The following is a 13,721-nucleotide window of genomic DNA, read 5'->3' on the forward strand; positions in this document are numbered from 1 at the left end:
GCCGCAGCAAGAACCAGGGCCTTTTTGGCCAGAACAGGGCTATTAAGATCACTCTGGCTTGATCTTCCCTTATTTTCCTCACCACTGTTGGGATCAGAGCTACTGGAGGAAACGTGTAACCTAGTTTGAAATCCCACGGAATTTGCAATGCGTCCACCGCCCATGGTTTTTCTTTTGGGTTTAATGAACAAAACCTCTCTACCTGTCTGTTGCTTTTGTTGGCAAAGAGGTCTACCACCGGTTCTCCCCAAAGTTGTACTATCTTCTAGAACACTAACTGATTTAGGGTCCATTCTCCTTGCCTTAGTATATTGCGGCTCAGTAAGTCGGCATCTACGTTTTCTACCCCTCTTTTGTGTAGTGCCGACAGGGAGAGTAGATGTCGCTCTGCTCTGTAAAAAATCTTGTTGGTCGCGTTCATTAAGTAGTGTGACCTTGTTCCCCCCTGGTGATTGATATACGCCACTGTCACTTTGTTGTCCGACATGATCTGGACATTGCGGCCTTCTAGACGGGAATAAAGATTTTTAAGGCTTTGTTTACTGCCCGTAGTTCTCTTAAGATGGAGGATGTGTTTTGCTTTTGAGGCCACCAGGGTCCCTGAGCTGCCTGTCCTCTTAGGTGCGCCCCCCCCACCCCGAGGAACTTGCGTCTGTGCCATAACATTCCTGACATCAGGTTTATCCTGTCTAACCACCATCTGAGAGTTTTTGACCTTTAAGGAAAGCTCCAGCCTTCCTTCCAAACGCCCTCTTAGCGATTTCTGTGCTGATAGAATATCTGCCTGAAGTTGACGGGTATGAAATTTTGCCCACCTGACCGCTGGTATACATGCTGTCAGGGTGCCTAGTAAGGATATCGCGCCGCTCAGGGTCGTGTGAGGTTGGTCTAGGGCAGCCAAAGTAATATTCCTCACTTTTTCCATCTTGGCCTCTGGTAACACACAAGTTTGTTGTTCCGAGTCCAGGATGAACCCTAGAAAAATCTGTCTCTTTAGGGGTTGTAGCTTTGATTTTTTGATGTTTACCATCCACCCGAGTTTCTGTAGGGTATTTGTTACCCTTTCTTTCTACCTGCTCTGTGCAGTGGTGTTCCGAGTTGCCCACTAGTAGAAAATCGTCCAAATAGGGTATTATAATTGTGTTGTGGATTCGGAGGAAGGCTGTAATCTCCGCTACGACTTTTGTAAACACTCTCGGGGCTATGGATATGCCGAATGGAAGGACTCTGAATTGAAAATGCCTGAGATTGCCGTGGATGTAGAGAGCTACTCTTAAGTATCTTAATCTGGGTGGATCGGGATGTGATAATAGGCATCCTTTAGATCGACTACAGCCATAAAACATTTGTGGTGTAGTAGTTTTATGGCCGAAGCTACAGATTCCATTTTGAAGGTCTGATTTTCTATCCACTGATTGAGGCCTCTGAGGTTTAGAATTGTTCTGAATGACTGGTCCGTTTTTTTGTTTTTTTTATCAGGAAGAGGGGCGAGTAGAAGCCCGTTCCCTCCTGTCCGCTTGGGACTTCGGTCAGAACGCGTTTGTCTAGCAGACTTAAGATTACTGACTCCAGGGCCAATTGTTCCTCTATCCCCTTCCTGACGGGGGTCATCACAAATGATGCTCTCGGCCGCTGAAAAAACAGAATTTTTAGGCCTTTTCTTATGATGTTTAAGATCCAGGCATTGGAAGAGATACCTTCCCAGGCCTGGGAAAAGAGCATCAGTCTCCCACCTACCGGGATGTCGGCGTCATTGTGGGGATTTTTTTGAGGATGAGGTGGGTCCTCCGAACATAAAAGGAAGAAGGAGTCTGGATTCATCCTCCCAACTTTTCCTATCCCCCGGAGGACAGCCCCTGTTGAATTTTCCTCTCCGAAAGGACGGCCTTCTTTGATCTCCTGGAAACCTGGGGAAGCCCTTCTTTCTATCACTTGCTTTTTCCAAGATGTCATCTAGATTTTTTCCAAATAAAAATTGACTGTCACACGGAAGAGAGCACAACTTAGTTTTAGACTGTAGGTCTCCTGGACAACCTTTAAGCCATAATGCGCGTCTTGCGGTGTTTGATAATCCTGTTGCTCTCGCCGTGAGTCGCATGGAATCAGCGGAAGTGTCGGCCAAAAAAGCTGCTGCTCCATGTAGAAGATACATATCCGCCAGAATTTTGTCCCTCGAGACCTCTGAAGCGAGTTTCTCTTCCAGCTGCTGTAGCCAAATCATTAAGGAACGTGCTGTGCAGGTGCCGGCTATTGCCGGTTTTAGTCCTCCTGCCGCTCCTTCCGACGTATGTCTTAAGTAGGAATCCGCTTTTTTTTTTTATCTAGCGGGTCTCTAAGTACTCCTGAGTCTTCCAGGGGCAGGGCCGATTTTTTAGACGACCTAGACACTGCTGCATCAATCTTTGGGACCTTGTCCCATATATCCGTGTCTTTATGTTCAAAGGGGTATCTCCTTTTAGAGGAGGAGGGAAGTGCTCCTGATCTTTCAGGCTTCTTCCATTCTCTTCCAATGAGTGCCTGGACTTTCTCATTGACTGGAAAGGTGCGTTTCTTTCTTTCCTGTAGACCCCTGAACATGACGTCTTCCAGAGACTTAGCCGTTTATTCCTCCTGTAGGCCCATGGTTACCCTAATGGCTTTGAGGAGAGCATCCGTATCCTCTACCGGAAAACACGGCTTGCCAACCATGTCATTATCCGAGGAGGAGGACGACAGGTATCCGGCCTGATATACAGCCGAGGAGGAGTCTGAGGAAGAACTAGGGGAGTCTTTCCTACTCTTTTTCTTTAACACTTTAAGTGAGCCTTCCACCTCAGACCTGATGACCAATCTGAAATTAGTTGCAAAGCTCGGCACCTCCTCCATTATGGTTCGCTGGATACAGCTGGCGCAAAGGTCCTTCTGCCAATCTCTCAATAGGGGGCTTCTACATATGGCACAATCCCTATTGATTCTCTAGCTCCCTGCTTTTTTGGCCTTTTCCTAAGGAAATTAACACACAAGAAGGACCCTATTAACAGCATACTAACATTCACGGAGATCACTCACCACCCATAAAGTCGGGTACCGGACTCGGAGGCTGTGGTGGAGCACGTGACCTATCCTCTCTGGACATCGAGGAGTCTCTTGACCTGTGGCTCGGGCGACTGCTGCTTTTGCCACTTGAACGGCTGCCATGCTTGCGAGCGGAGGTTTGTGATGGGGGCAGAGATGGTGGAGACGGTGATTGTTCCTGCTCTGACCCCATGGTTTCACCTGGCCGCACTGACGTCCTTCCTCCTTTAAATAGGTCCGTCCCGGTGAGCATTTCCCCTCTTTCTCCCCTCCCCCCTGCGACCACCGGCTGACTGCTATTCTTCTTAATGCGGCCGGCGTCGCACCAGGCGCCAGCTTGCCGTCGCCTCTGACGTCAGCCGGCACGCTCCCAGGATGCCCTGCGCCGCTGACGTCAGTGGCCGAAACCCACCCCTGGCTCTCCCTGTCATGTCGTGAGGGAGAAGGTTCGGGGCGAGGGAGGCACGGAAGAGCGCCCCGGATCACCGAGGCCGCCTAGCCGCACCCGCACGAGCCCGGAGCCTGCTGGAGGACCCCGGGGACTGCGCTTCCAGGAGACCGACAGCCGTCGCTGCAGGTAAGCCGATCTGCTCTTCCCGCGCCGGGATGGCCCTGGGCTCTTTATCCATGACAGGCACCGCTGTCAGACTGGGATTCCCTTCCTAGGACAGGAACCCAACTGAAGCGAGGGAGAGGTGCCGCCCCTTATATTTCAGTAGCTTCCTGTCCTGGCGGGGCGGATCCCTCTCAGGTGTGCTGTCATGGGTGAAGGGAAAATACAGTATGTGGACCCCTCCATTCTTGATAACCAATCTCAGTGAAAATGACAGCTGAGTTACAGCCCCCTGCTGTGAGTTTTGCCTGACTGGTTAAAGAAAATACAGGGCAACAGACGCAGTTTTTTTTATTTATTTATTGCGTAGGCGGCGGCTGATGTATACCCCCATCAGCCGCTCCTGCTATCACTGTTCTTAGCGGCAGCAGGAGTAGGCTGATGGGAGTAACAGTCCCATCAGCTGCCTCCTGCTGTCTCTTTTGGCACTTAAATATACAGTCATATGTTAAAGTTTGGGCACCCCTATTAATGTTAACCTTTTTTCTTTATAACAATTCTGGTTTTTGCAACAGCTATTTCAGTTTCATATATCTAATAACTGATGGACTCAGTTATATTTCTGGATTCAAATGAGGTTTATTATACTAACAGAAAATGTGCAATCTGCATTTTAACAAAATTTTACCGGTGCAAAAGTATGGGCACCTCAACATAAAAGTGACATTAATATTTCGTAGATCCTCCTTTTGCAAAAATAACAGCCTCTAGTCGCTTCCTGCAGCTATTAATGAGTTCCTGGATCCTGGATGAATGTATTTGTGACCATTCCTGTTTACAAAACAATTCCAGTTCAGTTAAGTTTGATGGTCGCCGAGCATGGACAGCCCGCTTCAAATCATCCCACAGATGTTCAATGATATTCAGGTCTGGGGACTGGGATGGCCATTCCAGAACATTGTAATTGTTCCTCTGCATGAATGCCTGAGTAGATTTGGAGCGGTGTTTTGGATCATTGTCTTGCTGAAATATCCATCCCCTGCGTAACTTCAACTTCGTCACTGATTCTTGCACATTATTGTCAAGAATCTGCTCATACTGAGTTGAATCCATGCGACCCTCAACTTTAACAAGATTCCCAATGCCGGCATTGGCCACACAGCCCCAAAGCATGATGGAACCTCCACCAAATTTTACTGTGGGTAGCAAGTGTTTTTCTTGGAATGCTGTGTTTTTTAGCCTCCATGCATAACGCCTTTTTGTATGATCAAACAACTCAATCTTTGTTTCATTAGTCCACAGGACCTTCTTCCAAAATGTAACTGGCTTGTCCAAATGTGCTTTTGCATACCTCAGGCGACTGTTTGTGGCGTGCTTGCAGAAACGGCTTCTTTCGCATCACTCTCCCATACAGCTTCTCCTTGTGCAAAGTGCGCTGTATTGTTGACCGATGCACAGTGGCACCATCTGCAGCAAGATGATGCTGCAGGTCTTTGGAGGTGGTCTGTGGATTGTCCTTGACTGTTCTCACCATTCTTCTTCTCTGCCTTTCTGATATTTTTCTTGGCCTGCCACTTCTGGGCTTAACAAGAACTGTACCTGTGTTCTTCCATTTCCTTACTATGTTCCTCACAGTGGAAACTGACAGGTTAAATCTCTAAGACAACTTTTTGTATCCTTCCCCTGAAAAGCTATGTTGAATAATCTTTGTTTTCAGATCATTTGAGAGTTGTTTTGAGGAGCCCATGATGCCACTCTTCATAGGAGAATCAAATAGGAGAACTACTTGCAAGTGGCCACCTTAAATACCTTTTCTCATGATTTGATACACCTGGCTATGAAGTACAAAGCTTAATGAGGTTACAAAACCAATTTAGTGCTTCAGGAAGTCAGTAAAAAGTAGTTAGGAGAGTTCAAATCAAGAAAATGATAAGGGTGCCCATACTTTTGCACCGGTCAAATTTTGTTAAAATGCAGATTGCACATTTTCTGTTAGTACAATAAACTTCATTTGAATCTAGAAATATAACTGAGTCCATCAGTTATTAGATATATGAAACTGAAATAGCTGTTGCAAAAACCAAAATTGTTATAAAGAAAAAAGGTTAACATTAATAGGGGTGCCCAAACTTTAACATATGACTGTAACTCAACAATCTCCCCTGCTCTGCTGGCAATCGATCAAGGCAGTGTTCAGCACCCGGCGACGGGGAACAGCGTTTACTGTAACGCTTCTTCCCTGGCTCCCGTCCGTGTGGTACTGTTGCGGCGCACGGAGGCTACACGTGAGCCGCAAGTATTACACACACGGACATCTCCAGTACCGGAAATATCAGGACGTGTGAAAGAGGCCTTATAGCGGGTTTTTATGTTTTGCTACTGTCACACGCTAAAAGACGCTTTTTATTGCCAAAAATAGTTTTTGCATCACCACATTTTGAGAGCTATAATTTTTCTATATTTTAGCCGACAGTCACGTGAGGTCTTGCTTTTGCGATACAAGTTGACGTTTTTATTGGTACAATTTTCAGGCACATGACATTTTTTTCATCGCTTTCTATTCTGATTTTTAGGAGGCAGAATGAAAACCAGCAATTCAGGAATTTCTTCTTTTTTTTTGGGGGGGGGGGGGGTTATGCCGTTCCGTGTGTGGTAAAATTGATGAGGCAGTTTTATTCTTCACGTCAGTACGATTAAAGCGATACCTCACATATCTGTTTGTGTTTTGGTGCTTTTATACAATAAAAACTGTTATATAGAAAAAAATAATTATTTTTGCATTAATTTATTCTAAGGCTGGTTTCACATTTGCGTTTTTTAGCGCTGGAAAAAAACGCATACCTGCGCATGCGTTTTTTCCCCTATATTTAACATGGGTGCGCATACCTGCGCGCTGGTAAGCGCATGTATGCGATTTTCATGCGCTGCGTTTTTTTGGGGTGTGCGTTGGTATTTTCCAGACGCAGCATGTTGCATTTTTTGGCCCTGCAAAAAAGCGCATGCGCACATATGCGCATGTTTTGCGCTAAAAATGGCCATTATAGCCTATGGATGCGCATATGTGCGCACTGGCATGCTCATGTATGCGTTTTTTTGCATATGCGTTTTTTTTTTTTTAACCATGGAATTTAGGGGTTTGGGTTAGAGTTAGGGTTAGTTAAGGGGGTTTAGGGTTAGGGTCAGGGTTAGGGTTGGGGTTTGGGTCAGAGTTAGGGTTAAGTATGGTTTGGTTAAGGGTTAGGGTCAGGGTTAGGGTCAGGATTAGGGTTAAGTATGGTTTTGTTAAGGGTTAGGGTCAGGGTTAGGGGTCAGGGTTAAGTATGGTTTTGTTAAGGGTTAGGGTCAGGGTTAGGGTCAGGATTAGGGTTAAGTATGGTTTTGTTAAGGGTTAGGGTCAGGGTTAGGGTTAGGGTCAGGGTTAGGGTTAAGTATGGTTTTGTTAAGGATTAGGGTCAGGGTTAGGGTCAGGATTAGGGTTAAGTATGGTTTTGTTAAGGGTTAGGGTCAGGGTTAGGGTTAGGGTCAGGATTAGGGTTAAGTATGGTTTTGTTAAGGGTTAGGGTCAGGGTTAGGGTTAGGGTCAGGGTTAGTTAGGGTTTAGGGTTAAGTATGATTTGGTTAAGGGTTAGGGTCAGGGTTAGGGTCAGGATTAGGGTTAAGTATGGTTTTGTTAAGGGTTAGGGTCAGGGTTAGGGGTCAGGGTTAAGTATGGTTTTGTTAAGGGTTAGGGTCAGGGTTAGGGTCAGGATTAGGGTTAAGTATGGTTTTGTTAAGGGTTAGGGTCAGGGTTAGGGTTAGGGTCAGGGTTAGGGTTAAGTATGGTTTTGTTAAGGATTAGGGTCAGGGTTAGGGTCAGGATTAGGGTTAAGTATGGTTTTGTTAAGGGTTAGGGTCAGGGTTAGGGTTAGGGTCAGGATTAGGGTTAAGTATGGTTTTGTTAAGGGTTAGGGTCAGGGTTAGGGTTAGGGTTAGGGTCAGGGTTAGTTAGGGTTTAGGGTTAAGTATGATTTGGTTAAGGGTTAGGGTCAGGGTCAGGGTTAGGGTCAGGGTTAGGGTTAGTAAAGTCATGGTTTGGGTAGTGTGAGGGGCCACCTAAAAATGTTGGAAAAAAACGCAAACGCGGTAAAAACGCACTAAAAACGCATACAAACGCATAAAAACGCTGCGTTTTTTTCATGCATGCTCATAAAAATGCTTGAAAAAAACGCAGCAGTTGTATGCTTATGTATGCGTTTTTTCAATGCGTTTTTTTGCGGGAAAAACGCGCTGCAAAAAAAAGCAAGTGTGAAACTAGCCTAAGAGCTATAACTTTCCGTTGGTGGAGCTGTTGGGTGGCTTGTTTTGCGGGACAAGATGACATTTTCAGTGGTACCATGGTTATTTATCTGTATTTTTGATTGCGTGTTATTCCACTTTTTGTTCAGTAGTATGATGATAAAGCATTATTTTTTGCCTTGTTTTTTATATTTTTTCATGGTGTTCACTAAAGGGGTTAACTAGTGGGATAGTTTTATAGTGTGGGTCGTTGAAGACGCGGCGATACCAAATATGTGTACTTTTATAGTTTTTTTTCTTCATTCAAATACTTTTCCCTCTGGCTGTGTGCACACGTTGCATTTTTTTTTGCGTTTTCGCGGCGTTTTTACACTGCGAAATCGCAAATAAAACGCATCCCATGCAATCCTATGGGATTCTGCAATGCTGTACTAATGCTGCAGAATCGCATAGCGGAAAAATACGCAGCATGCTCATTCTTTTTGCAGAGTCGTGGCGATACCGCACCCATAGGATTGCATTGAAACGCTCACTTTACACATGTGGCTATGCCCACCATGCGTAAAGTGAGCACATCAAGTGCGGATGGTACCCAGGGTCTGGAGGAGAGGAGACTCTCCTCCAAGCCCTGGGTACCATAATCCTGTAAAAAATAGAGTAAAAATAAAAATAGAGATATAATCACCCTCCGGCGGCCCCCGCAGTCCTTCCCGCCTCTCATCGCGCTCCCGGCATCTTCCAGTCACAGTAATGCTTTGCGCGAATGACCGCTGATGACATCGCGCTCTGGCGAGCGTGACGTCATCTCAGGTCCTTCGCGCAAAGCATTACTGGGACCAGAAGATGCCGGGAGCGCCACAGAGCAGATCGGGGGCCGTCGGAAGGTGAGAATAACAATTTTTTTATTAATATTATTTTTAACATTCTATCTTTTACTATTGATGCAGCATAGGCAGCCTAAATAGTAAAATGTTGGTCACACTTGTCAAGCACTATGCTTGACAAGCGTGACCAACCCATCAATCACATTTCCAAGCAGCATTTCTGCACATGTGCACATAGCCTTAGAGATAAATAATAAAAAAACATTGTTTTATTTTTAAATATTTTTGCAATTATTTAAAATTCACTCTTATTTTTTCTTAACTTTGTCCCACTATGGGACTATCATTTTTTTGCAGCCTGATCGCTTCTATAGCATATAGATGAAGCAGCATCTGCATGCTATAGAAATGTTCAGCTCTGCACTGACTTGCTGATCATGCACTGGGCATGACAACATCGGGTCTCCATGGCAACAATCGGGACCCTGCATCACGCCGCGGTGTCTCCGATCCAAGGACAGAGGGGCTGCCTTCTGCCGGCTTCTGGAATGTTGCGATTGTGTTCCTTTACAGCATCTGAGGTTAAAGCGCCGGAGTGGTCTGTGACCACTTCGGACACCTAGTGCAGGGTGTCAGCTGTCAGAATCAGCTGACACCAGGCGGTGTGCGCGGGCGATCGTGATGACATAACGATCCGTCCCTGGTCAAATAGGCCCAGGGGACATGGACGAATCATTACGTCTAATGTCAGAAAGGGGTTAATATGGATATATGCAATATAAGTCTTACTTGTCCCTGTGTGAGGAAGTTTGCCATCATAGCGCCATTCACAGCATTTTCCAGGTCACAGTCTGAAAAGATAATGAGAGGAGACTTTCCTCCCAGCTCTAAGGTCACTGGCTTAATACCTTTGGAAGCCATTTCCATGATCTGAAAAAAGAAAGATTAACACTGATTGACAGTTTAAACATGATACATATGATACACATTGCCTACATGGAGAGCACCATTTACTGTGCACAAATTTGTTTAATAACTACTTGTAAGCCATACTGCACAGCCAGCAGTATGTAAAAACCCTTCCAATTACTGGATTTGGTCCAGATTATGCATGCTAAAGAGCTTTTATCCTTCTTATAGTAAAAGAGCATAAACACAAAACATCAAATACCACAAAATCAACCACTAACCAGATATTTTACACTATACAGTTGTAGGCACAAGTGAGGTTCCGCACATTGTATGAAGGTTATAGGCAAAGAAAGAGGGTGAAGAGCAGGAATATCAAACGCAAATACACAGAAGACTAAAACTGAAAACAAGTTGGATAAAGTCACGGGCTAACCTTGATATTAAAAAATAAATAAAAAAATAAGTGTCTACAACTGAGGAAGTTTTTCTTTATCAAATACAACTATAAAACTTTTGGAAACAAATTTACAGGCATTATATCACCTACAGAGTCAAAATAAAGGAGCATAGTGATCCAAATGCATCAAACATTTTATTTGAATTCATAGAATACATACAAAGATCGCAAAAATACAGTTTATGATAATATCAATACATAACTGACATCTTTACAGAAAGGAAAATAAACACAGCAGTCGCTGTTTTACAGATCCATATGTTGGAGGTAGATAGTATACAAGTTACAAAATGTCCTATAAATGTCTGTTCTGTAACTGATGTAAGGATCTCGGCTTTCAGTTGAGGTGAATCTGTGCTGCACTTTATGTCCATGCTCAGCAGTGAAGCAGTGCTGTGGAGTTGGGAGTCAGGGATATTGAACTTGGTAAACCAAACCTCCGACTCCTCACAACCCTGATTAGTACAATTACCGTATATACTCGTGTATAAGCCGAGATTTTTCAGCCCTTTTTTTGGGCTGAAAGTGCCCCCTCCCGGATGATATGCGAGTCATATACGGGTGTCGGCGAGGGTGGGGGAATGTCAGAGACCACACTCACCCCCTCCTGGCACGGTCTCTTCAAACCCTGCTTCCCCCATGATCTCAGCGTCCCAGCTGTTCCTGCATTTAGCGGTCACGTGGTACCGCTCATTAAACTCATGAATATGAGCATATTTAATGAGCGGTACCACGTGACCGCTGAATGCAGGAACAGCTGAGACGCCGAGATCATGCGGGAAGCAGGGGCTGAAGAGACCGTGCGCCAGGAGGGGGCGAGTCTGACAGGGGAAGACAGGGAGCCGAGCAATATTTACCGGTGCTCGTTCCATCGCTGTCTCCCGGGTCCTCTGGCTGTGACATTCAGCGGAGGGTGCGATGACGTAGTCAGTGCGCGCCCTATGCTAACGTCACTGCACAGGACCCGGGAGACAGCGATGGAGCGGGGAACGGTAAATATACCCAGTGCCGGGGGGCCTGAGCCAACGGCTACACCGGCACCAGGCCCCCCAGGACGGAGAGGTGAGTACATTTTTTTTTTTTTTTTTTTTTTATTATACAGTGGGGCAAAAAAGTATTTAGTCAGTTAGCAATAGTGCAAGTTCCACCACTTAAAAAGATGAGAGGCGTCTGTAATTTACATCATAGGTAGTCCTCAACTATGGGAGACAAACTGAGAAAAAAAAATCCAGAAAATCACATTGTCTGTTTTTTTTTCATTTTATTTGCATATTATGGTGGAAAATAAGTATTTGGTCAGAAACAAAATTTCATCTCAATACTTTGTTATATATCCTTTGTTGGCAATGACAGAGGTCAAACGTTTTCTGTAAGTCTTCACAAGGTTGCCACACACTGTTGTTGGTATGTTGGCCCATTCCTCCATGCAGATCTCCTCTAGAGCAGTGATGTTTTTGGCTTTTCGCTTGGCAACACGGACTTTCAACTCCCTCCAAAGGTTTTCTATAGGGTTGAGATCTGGAGACTGGCTAAGCCACTCCAGGACCTTGAAATGCTTCTTACGAAGCCACTCCTTCGTTGCCCTGGCGGTGTGCTTTGGATCATTGTCATGTTGAAAGACCCAGCCACGTTTCATCTTCAATGCCCTTGCTGATGGAAGGAGGTTTGCACTCAAAATCTCACGATACATGGCCCCATTCATTCTTTCATGTACCCGGATCAGTCGTCCTGGCCCCTTTGCAGAGAAACAGCCCCAAAGCATGATGTTTCCACCACCATGCTTTACAGTAGGTATGGTGTTTGATGGATGCAACTCAGTATTCTTTTTCCTCCAAACACGACAAGTTGTGTTTCTACCAAACAGTTCCAGTTTGGTTTCATCAGACCATAGGACATTCTCCCAAAACTCCTCTGGATCATCCAAATGCTCTCTAGCAAACTTCAGACGGGCCCGGACATGTACAGGCTTAAGCAGTGGGACACGTCTGGCACTGCAGGATCTGAGTCCATGGTGGCGTAGTGTGTTACTTATGGTAGGCCTTGTTACATTGGTCCCAGCTCTCTGCAGTTCATTCACTAGGTCCCCCCGCGTGGTTCTGGGATTTTTGCTCACCGTTCTTGTGATCATTCTGACCCCACGGGGTGGGATATTGCGTGGAGCACCAGATCAAGGGAGATTATCAGTGGTCATGTATGTCTTCCATTTTATAATTATTGCTCCCACAGTTGATTTCTTCACTCCAAGCTGGTTGGCTATTGCAGATTCAGTCTTCCCAGCCTGGTGCAGGGCTACAATTTTGTTTCTGGTGTCCTTTGACAGCTCTTTGGTCTTCACCATAGTGGAGTTTGGAGTCAGACTGTTTGAGGGTGTGCACAGGTGTCTTTTTATACTGATAACAAGTTTAAACAGGTGCCATTACTACAGGTAATGAGTGGAGGAAAGAGGAGACTCTTAAAGAAGAAGTTACAGGTCTGTGAGAGCCAGAAATCTTGATTGCTTGTTTCTGACCAAATACTTATTTTCCACCATAATATGCAAATAAAATGAAAAAAAAACAGACAATGTGATTTTCTGGATTTTTTTTTCTCAGTTTGTCTCCCATAGTTGAGGTCTACCTATGATGTAAATTACAGACGCCTCTCATCTTTTTAAGTGGTGGAACTTGCACTATTGCTGACTGACTAAATACTTTTTTTCCCCACTGTATGTATATATATATATATATATATATATATATATATATATATATATATATATATATACACCTACCGTGTATATATATATATATATATACATATATATATATATATATATATATATATATATATATATATATATATATATATATATATATCAGCAGCATATGGGGGGGTATTTTATGTATGGAACTTCTACTTGGGCCACCATTAAAGGGAACCTGTCACCCCCTCCAGGCGATTTTAAGTAAAAGAACCACCTTGTGCAGCACTAATGCTGTATTCTGTCAAGGTGGCTCTTTTATTTAGGGTACCTTCCACCGCAGAAATAATCTTTTTTAAAATTTGTCAGACATTCGTGATATTTGACAGGGGGGCAGGTTTTACCCCATCTGACCGAGACGCCTCACATCCATCACATATGTCTTCAGGCGTTGTTTGCTCCGCCTCTTCATCTTGCTTTTCAAATCCTGGCGCCTGCGCTGTAGTATGTATTCTTGGGCATGCGCAGTGACCGCTGCCTGTCCTCTCTCATGACTTCCTGGTCTTCCTATCGCGCGGCCAGAGATGCCGCCCCGCTGTCGCTTATTATTAATTCACACTGCGGGACTGGGAATCTTGGGCATGCGCAGTAGTTATCTGTGGCTCTCATGCCCAAGATTCCAAGCCCCGCAGTGTGAGCAAATCATAAGCGACTGCGGGGCGGGATCTCTGGCCGTGCGTCCACGCAGGCGCGATGGGAAGGCCAGGAAGTCATGAGAGAGGATGGGCAGCGGTCACTGCTCATGCCCCAGAATACATACCACAGCGCAGGTGCCAGGACTTAAAAAGAAAAATGAAGAGGCGGAGCAAACAACGCAGGAGGATATGAGTGATGGATGTGAGGCGTCTCAGTCAGATGGGGAAAGACCTGCCCCCCTGTCAAATATTAGGTATGTGAACAATTTTA

General features: G+C 45.0%; 1 protein-coding gene across 1 annotated transcript in view; it reads right to left on the minus strand.

Annotated features, from left to right (window-relative positions):
- ALDH9A1 (aldehyde dehydrogenase 9 family member A1) overlaps window positions 1–13,721 on the minus strand; it is a 191,695-nt gene that overhangs the window by 80,335 nt on the left and 97,639 nt on the right. Inside the window, exon 7 of the mRNA XM_073557997.1 lies at window positions 9,496–9,636. Within this exon, the coding sequence (XP_073414098.1) occupies window positions 9,496–9,636 (141 nt within the window). The remainder of the gene's footprint in view (window positions 1–9,495; window positions 9,637–13,721) is intronic.

The sequence above is a fragment of the Dendrobates tinctorius genome, unplaced genomic scaffold (assembly GCF_039654945.1).
Source record: "Dendrobates tinctorius isolate UK_male_01 unplaced genomic scaffold, ASM3965494v1 ptg000012l, whole genome shotgun sequence".
NCBI classification, from domain to species: domain Eukaryota; kingdom Metazoa; phylum Chordata; class Amphibia; order Anura; family Dendrobatidae; genus Dendrobates; species Dendrobates tinctorius.